This window comes from Caretta caretta, chromosome 6 (genome assembly GCF_965140235.1).
Source record: "Caretta caretta isolate rCarCar2 chromosome 6, rCarCar1.hap1, whole genome shotgun sequence".
In the NCBI taxonomy this organism is placed as follows: Eukaryota; Metazoa; Chordata; order Testudines; family Cheloniidae; genus Caretta; species Caretta caretta.
The window spans coordinates 87,923,519-87,932,111 of NC_134211.1; the positions used below are offsets into that span (position 1 = coordinate 87,923,519).

Below are 8,593 nucleotides of genomic sequence, written 5' to 3' on the forward strand. Positions count from 1 at the left end.
CATTCCCCTTGTGCATTGGTGAGTCCCAGGAGGAGTTAAGATTTCTCCTGGAGCTCCTCTCCGGAGATGCATGGCTCTGTGATGCACCAAGCATAGGATTATATATATAATGTGTAACTGAGCATTTGGGGGTTAAATTAAATGCAGGTATTTTATTATCGGCTTGTTCTAGGCATTAGAAATTCAAGCTGTGTCTAGTCTGGAAGATTCTATGTTCACTGGAGAAATGGTGAGATCTCAAGAGCTAAGAGAGAGCAGAAGCTGACCCATAGAGGGTATGTCTGCACTAGGAAATGGTGTGGGTTTTTTTTTTTGTTTTTTTTTTTTTTTTACAAAGAGAGAGTTTAACACATTGTAAAATCCTGTATCTTTGTTAAAAACAAGCTTTTTTCCTAGTGCAGATATACAGACTGCTTAAAACACATGGTTGGGGAAGGGTGCTAAAGTCATTGAAGTTAAACAGGTTTTACTTTTTGATTAAAGGAAAGCTCTGTTAGAGGTTGATTTCACCCTTGCCTCTTCAGTTAAATTGTTAAAGCTCACAGTAAATGTTCTTGATCTCCCATGTGTTCTTTAGCAAAACCAGGGACAACCAACCTTGACATTCCTGATATGTCTAAGTTACAACGTAAGCATGGGAGAAGTGAGGGGGACACAACCTGTCAGGCCATCTATATACATAATAAAACAGTAAAGGGCACAAGCTCAATTCAAAAAGAAATCCAGTTTCAGGTCACCTTTTAGTACATGAGATGAATATGCCTTAAATGTTAAGTATTCCAGATTGAATGAAGTAGGACAGTGTCTATACCATGGCCTGCTACAGTACATGTTAATGTAGTCTTAAAAAAATCAAACTTCATTTATATTGAACATACTGCATATTTTAAAACATATGGTAATTATTCCTGACTAAAGCACGGATCCAGCATGTAGATCAGCTGCTGCATCAGTCATGTTGGGTTCAATTTGCATAGTAAGATTTTTCTGGTATTGTATTCTTAAGCAGCCGTTGAGATCTTATTTTAAATCTGTGTAGAATTCGATGTTTTATTTACCAGAAGTGCAAGTAGTAAGGATGCTCTGCTGGAGACTTACTTTCATTTCGTATTTTATTTTAAGACAATTTTCCTATATTATACACTATCTAATTTTGGATGTTTTGTGAGATTAAGAAATCCAAAGAGGAAACAGGCAGACATATAACTTAATTAACAAAAATCCTGAGACTCTCTTTGCTAAATAGACTGCCTCTTGTGATTTAATTGAATGGTAGGTCAGCCATATAATGATCCAACTCTCCCCCCTCGAAGACAAGAAAGACTTTATTCTAATCCTCCAAACTCAGGAAGACTTTCTGGACCAGCAGAACTACGAAGTTATAACATGCAGTCTTTTGATAAAGCAGGTAGGAATTGCTTTAATCTGCTGCCATTATGTGACTGAATGAAAGATAGTACAATTATATAATTATGTAATAAGGTATGGTAGTGGATTACCTGTTAGTTACCATGGCCCAAACCTATAACATAAGATTGTTCTGTTCAGAAACATATTTCACCATTTGCTAGCCCAGATACTACCTTCCCTATTATCAGGATAGCAATCTATTCCACAGGATGGATTGTGCTCACTGAATGGTAGCTATTCAATATTTTCTTTGTATCCTCCTCATTCAGTGTGAGGGCCTATGCCTGTTTACAGCATTCAGACTCTGCACTGAATGCAATATTAATCATTTCCTCATAGGCTTTCCTGGGACTCATCACTGTAGCATCAAAGTGCTTCACAAATGTTACCACAACACCCATGTGAGCTAAAATGGTATTATCCCCTCTGGAAAATGGGAACTGAGGCACAGAGAGATTAAGACTAAAACTTTCGTGTATCCACTAACTTTGGGTGCCCAAATTGAGACCTTTAGGGCCTGATTTTTTCCAAGTACTTACTATTTTCATAGCCCCTGTGATACAGAAGGGCCAGAGAGCAGTGGGAGAGTGCTAGAGGGAAAATATATAAGCTCAAGGCTAATTAAGGCGTGGTTCCCTGTAAACTAGGGAAGATGGCTGCAGGTTAATTGGAGCACCTGCAGTCAATTAAGGCCCTGTTAGGAACCTAATAAAACCCCCTGTGTCAGGCAGATGGAGGAGGAGGAGGAAGGACTGGAGCTTGGAGGTGTGTTGAGAGCTTTGGAAGACTTGAGAATTGGAGTAAGGGAGACCCTGCCCAGCAGGACAGGGAGACTCCCTTCCCCCCAGCATCTAAGGACTGAGGGTAATCCCACCTAAGGGGGACGAGGGTAAGAAACCCACAGGGTTGAGAGGGGCAGGGACTCAGAGCAAGGAGCAAACCCAGACCCCTCCCCCGCTTCCCTCCTCTACCACCTTCCTGGACTAGTAGTGGGGCCCTCGGCACCCAAGAGCAGGGGCAAAGGGGGGCATCTTAGCTCCCCGCCAAGAAAAGCGCAGGACCCACCAGACTAAAATTGGCCATCTTGCCACGCCCCTTATATGTTCAAAGCACAGGACCCACTGACTCAGTTACAGCTGAGAGTGCTCAGCACTCCTGCAAATCGGGTCTTGGATGTTTCAAGTTGAACATCTAGAAAACGAGGAACACCCCAGGGTATGAAAGGTGCCAGATTAAATGTATCCCCTTGTTCACAAAACAGATCGAACACAAGTAGCAACAAGGCATTGTGGGGAAACTTGCACAATTGTTCCTTCTCAACCCACATATAGAGGGTGAGAGAATATTGCAGTCTCTGTGGAGATTTTGCTAAGATTGCATCTTGTGATGGTGACCATCTTTGTAGGCCTTCCGACTAAAAGTAACAAGCCTTAGTGGTGTGGTGCATATACTAAGATGTATGTTCCCAAGCAAGGAAGACCCTGTTATAACTGAGAAATACAATATCCAGGAGAGAGAAGATTTATTTGGCCAACAGCAACTTGGAAAACCTGCAGCTGGGTTGTAGTGCTAACATCAGATGTTTATCCTCTTCATTGGTGATGCTCAGGCCCAGAAACCTAACCCTTAACTGCCCCTTAGCACATATCCAATTGCTAAGCATGCTGTCCTGTATCTGACCGTATCCAACATCCCCTATCCAATTGCTAAGCATGCTGTCCTATATCTGACAGTATCCAACACCCCCTTCCCCTTCTTTTTTGGACAAACTTTGGTGGTGGTGGTTTGCAGAAGAAGTGGTGGGAAAACCTAATTTATTTTGTTACTTTTCAACACAGATGGGCAAGCGTCTCCAGAAAATAGTTCGAGGACAGAGCCCAGTGGAAATGAAACTAAAGACTATCCCAGTTTTAGTGTAAGTAATAGATGAATAAAAACTTACTCATTTTTTTGTGCAAGGATGTATTTTTAATCTGTTTGTTCTAAACTTTTTAAGGCAAGGTTTTTTGTATGTACTAGATGATCAGCTATGTTCCAGTTTGTTCCTCTATCACTTTTTAAAGACCTGCAAACTTGTATATAGATTGTGATAGCACCCACAATGTACTAAGCACGTATATAAGACAACATAGTCCCTATCCCAAATTAATTGACCATCTGAAAAACTAAAAAGTCAAAAGGATGTGGGGAAGGGGATACAATTATAGTGATCCAGATGATGGCTTGTGTGCACTCATTTCCCCACTTTTCTTTTCCTTTGACTGTTCCCAGCTGCATTCTTTGAGATTAACTGGCCCAAGGAATAGAACCCAGGCTTCCTAGCTCAGTCCTCCACCTCCTGTCTTGAAAATACAGGCCTTATCGCTTTCAAAAAGCTGATTGACCAGTTTTCTGATTTTTGCTACAGAATTTCCTAACTGTGTCTGATCAGTCACTCGCCTCTGAAAGTGAAGCAATTGGATCAGGGTTCGCTCCCCCACCTCTCCCTCCACCGAGAGCTCCACTGCTGCCTGTGGATCCTAGAGGAGCTTTTATAAGAAGAGGACCTCCTTTCCCACCTCCTCCTCCTATTGGCATGTATGGACCTCGTGAATATTTTCCAAGGGATTTTGTGGGTCTACCACGTCCTGCCTTGGCAAGTATGTCATTTCTCTTTGCATTTGTTTTCTTAATTAGTTTAAATTCCCTAAAACTACCATCCTCAGGGTGTATATGTAAATTATATTCCTGATCTTACTGTGTTTCTCTAAGACCTCTTTTGGTGTTGGTACAATCTTTCTTGTTCTGCACACCCTTTTTTCCTCTCCTCCAAATCAAGCTAATGTGAAGGGCATGACAAAGCAGCTACTTTTTCATAAAGTTAGTTAAGACTTAAGTTTCATCCCAAATCTGTCCATCCTGTTGTTCTTGTATAATTTACTACATAACTGTAAAATCACTATTTGTAAAGCTGTCAAGGAAACTAGGCCAGATTCTCTAGCCCCTCCCTATTTCCCAGCAGGTGTAGAACTGATATAACCAGTTCCTATCCCAACACCGCCTCAGCACAGACAGGGGGCATTGGCAGAGTACACTGCACTCTAACTAAAGCTCATAGCCTGCTGAGGTAAGCTAGAGCAGGCCCCAGGAGCTCTGATTTATGCTAGGGCCAAAGAAGCTTGGCCAACAATTTCTTTAGACCTATACATCTTACTGTACTGTAAGTGTGCACTTTGACACTTAATTGGTGTTGTCAGGGGATGTGTACAATGTATCTAGAAGCGAGTCCTCCAGCCCAGGTCCACTGACATAGCATACTAAAAATAGCCATTCTGAGTCTGTCCAGGTACACCCTACACAGCTATTTTTAGTGCACTAGCCAGAGCTCTGCTGTGCAGATCCAGGTTGGGAGGCTCCCTCCTACATGCACTCTAGACAGTGTTAGTCTCTCTATATACTTACGCTTGCTTTTCACTTTTAAAAATATCTTCCTCCCTTCAACAAGAAGCCATTAAACAACAATGTGAACTAAATCACGTGCCAGCTTTAAACTGAGGCTATGTAAATGAAAGTTAAATCTTCCACAACTGGATAGCTGTTATTTTGGTTACAGGAAATAAACTGAGATCCTGCCAAGTTCTAGCCTTCTATGATACACAGGTGCTTAGAATCTTCCAAAATAAGTACAGAGCAAGAATAGTGGAGAAGATCTGCAGGGATGCAGTCACTTGATAAAGGAAAATACCTCACTATCATGATAGGAAGGCTGCATGCTGGCATAATGCTGCTGTTGCTGTTCCTCTATTTCCACTGCTCAGAAGATTGTGTATGGGCAAACCACTAACTGCCCCCAGATTGAAATCAAGGCTTGCCTTTGCCTCTATTAAGACTCGTACCTATTTCATTGGCCTACCTGTGAAGTCGAATTGCGTATTGCTAGCTGTAAGATATTTATTCCACTTCATGCACAAGATTGTTCTGATGTGGCAGGAGAGTGGAATTTTGATAAATTCTAGAATCTGAAAGTCTGTCTACACTACACAGTAAGGTTGACGTAAGTCACCTGATGTCAACCTAATTGGGTCAGTATCTATACTACAGCCTTCCTCCGGCTGCTGCAAGTGCCCTATTCCACTGACGTAGCTTAGGGTGACTAGACAGCAAATGTGAAAAATCAGGATGGGGTGGGGGATAATAGAAGCCTATATAAGAAGAAGACCCTAAAATCAGGACATCTGGTCACCCTAATATAACCACCTCCACAAGAGGCACAGAGCTTATGTCAAACTAGTTTGGGTGACATAGTGTCTGTGTAGAGACCATCTCTCTTACAGTGCCTGTTGGCTGTCTTGTCAATTTCATAGAAGAAAGCTGGGAAGCTAGAGCCCAGCTGTCCCCTGCTCTAGTGGCTTCCCTCCTTCCAAGCCATGAAATTGACAAGCCAACTTGGCTCCTTCCAGGGAGGAGGAAGGGGCTGAAAAGCCTCAGGCAGCTTTCTGGTGCAGGAGGAAACAGCCCATCTCAAGCCTATGGGGTAGCTGGGCTCATAGAAGAGTGGCCTCTCAGCTCCCTAAACTGCCCCTCTTATGTTGGTGGAAGCACTCCTGGTGAGGAGACACACCACCAACCAAAGGAGGGTAGTGTGCATACTTACAGCAGTGGCTGTAAGTCAACCTAATATAGGTCAACTTACATTTCTAATGTAGACATACCCTCAGTACACGGATGTGCTGTGGGAAAGTGGAACTGAACGTTTGACCAATGCCTCTGAGTTGGCAAAATCAAATTAGGAAGCATTAGGCTTCATGTTTGAGGTCACTTAATACTTGCTTATAGGAGGCTGCAGATTAGCTTCCCTCAAATTAGTAAACTTTTAGGCTTCTGTGCTCAAGCCACCACCTCACTCAAATGAAACAACATACCCCAGGCAGGCTCTGCGAAAGGCAACAAAACCTCATGATCAAATGTATTGGTGGAATTTAAAAAAATTGTACATGGACAGTTGTGGTAGGGGCACTTTATAAATTCAGATACTAGCTCTGTAGGAGGTGTGAGATGAGAGTTTGATCTTCACTTTTGACAAATATTTAGGGATACTTTTAAAAGGCTTTAAGGGACTATTAAGTGGAGTTTTCCCATTATTTTCTACCAACAAAAATCAAACTTTTAAAATGCCTGATGTGGGGCTTTTCAAGCAAAATGCTTAAATGCACTGTAATAAAGTAGTACCTGCCAACAGCCATCACAGTTCATGTCCCATTGATAGAATCAATGGATATAATCCAAGTCTTTCTCCTCCAGGAGCAAAAGGAGAACCTTGCAGAATGCCATACCTCAAGTGCATATGACTATTTGAGATGGCAGTGGCATATACATACCTACATTCACCCTCATTACAGTGCAGTACCCTGTAATTGGATACCATTGAGAGGTGTAACATGGTTTGGTGCATCTTCCACCTCTTTTCCCAACCTAGACTGTAGCACTGGGAATTTAACACCTAGTACAAGTCTTGTGTTTTCTGGCATCGTGCCCTTTGCTTGTTTACAGACACAGGTCACTGTAAATTATTAAACTGCTAAAAGATTGATTGGCATAGTGAAAAAAGGATATCCAGCATTAAGTCTATATATTTTGGATAATGAAGCTTTAAAAATGTAACTAGCTAAATACTTTATAAATATCTTTAAACAGTGAGAAATCCATTTCCAGTGAGGCCTTTTTCTCAATATCCACCACAAAGAACTGGATCTTTTCTGCCTCCTCCGCCTTCACTTGAAAATAGGAGTGAGCCTCCTGCATTAATTCATCAATCAAATACTCCAGCTACAGGACATCCAGAGCCACAGCAAGACACCTGATGCTGTTGTCTGACATCTTGGAAATTAACCTGATGTACTCTTTCTATACCTGTAAAATCATCTTCAGTTAAGTAACTGCTGTTACTTAAGGGATTCTATATAAATACTTTGCTCAAATTGAAGCTTAATAGAATGATTCTCAGGATAGTGTTTTGTAAATAAGGATAAATTAAATAGTTTCCATTGTACAGTAGTCATATTTTAAATTAAGTATTTTTAATTTGAGTCACCTGTTCTGAAGGTGTACTAAACTAGAGTAATGTTGAAAACAGTCGAGCTGTTGTCTCCTCTGCACAGGAAAACTCTGCATGCAAAGAGCAGTGCTTGCTGTAGGAGTAAGAAAAAAAAGTGAAAACAACAAATGTTTGAATTAATAAAATGCAGTCACTTTACAAACTTGTGTGGTGGTAATGTTAAGCAAACTGTTCAATTTCTGTATAAGCTACTTCTGACTCTCCCTTCTCCTATTAAGTCTAACATGTGAACTTACTGCAATGCTTGTAGTCTCTAAAGTTTATTAACTGCCCAAAGCCATTCAGCTCAAATAGTTTATACTACTACACTAGACAAATATTTCTCTTAAATGCAATTATGCATTTATATTGTTTAGCTTACCCATTGAGAGAATGAAAGGGAAGAGGGACTTAAGCCATTCCTGACTTCAAATTTGTTCCATTTATTGATCTCATCTCTTAGGTAGTCCTGTTACAGATGTAGTCTGAAAATGGCATCTATTCACACTAAAACCTCATGTCACTCTGGGGATCTTACTAACCATGACATCTATATCTAACATTTGGAAAAAATCTAAATGGATTTGCTTAATTATTGATTTGCTAGTAATTCCCTTTAACTGACTACTCCATCTTGTATTCCATATTTATGTATGTGCCACTTGATGCTCAACACTGAGTGGAGGAAAGGCAAATGATATGTCAGTGACTGTTACAAACATCCCTGTTAAAAGCAAGACCTGGTACTTTAAGGCAAGCTGAACTTACTGTGGCAGCTTTGAAAAATGTAGGAGTTTTAATTATGAAATGGGTACACTTTCTCCAGGGTAAATTCCATATACACTCAATTTTGAGAACTAAAACTGGAGGGAGTGGGAGTGGAATCCATGAGGCTAATGAGGCACCTAACTTGTTTTTAGGCACTATTGTGATCCACAGAACACCCACTCAGCTGCTGCTTAATGCTGTAGGAACCTATGCTCATTCAGTGAATAAGTTTCTTCTCCCCTCCCCCCCCTCTGGGCATGCACACAGCAGCTTCACTCAAGGCACCTGGGTGTCTACCTCCTGCCTGAACACGCACACTGACTCAGATAAACAGCCAGCTGC

The 8,593-nt window shown here is 41.3% G+C and overlaps 1 protein-coding gene across 6 annotated transcripts in view; it reads left to right on the top strand.

Annotated features, from left to right (window-relative positions):
* The window catches only part of MIA2 (MIA SH3 domain ER export factor 2), a 68,345-nt gene extending 60,699 nt beyond the window's left edge, over positions 1–7,646 (top strand). For all 6 annotated transcript variants that reach the window (XM_048855942.2, XM_048855943.2, XM_048855944.2 and 3 more), the window contains 4 exons: positions 1,277–1,408; positions 3,249–3,325; positions 3,818–4,049; positions 7,084–7,646. In XM_048855942.2, the coding sequence (XP_048711899.2) occupies positions 1,277–1,408; positions 3,249–3,325; positions 3,818–4,049; positions 7,084–7,250 (608 nt within the window). In that variant the 3' untranslated portion in view covers positions 7,251–7,646. The remainder of the gene's footprint in view (positions 1–1,276; positions 1,409–3,248; positions 3,326–3,817; positions 4,050–7,083) is intronic.
* The last annotated feature ends 947 nt before the right edge of the window (positions 7,647–8,593 follow it).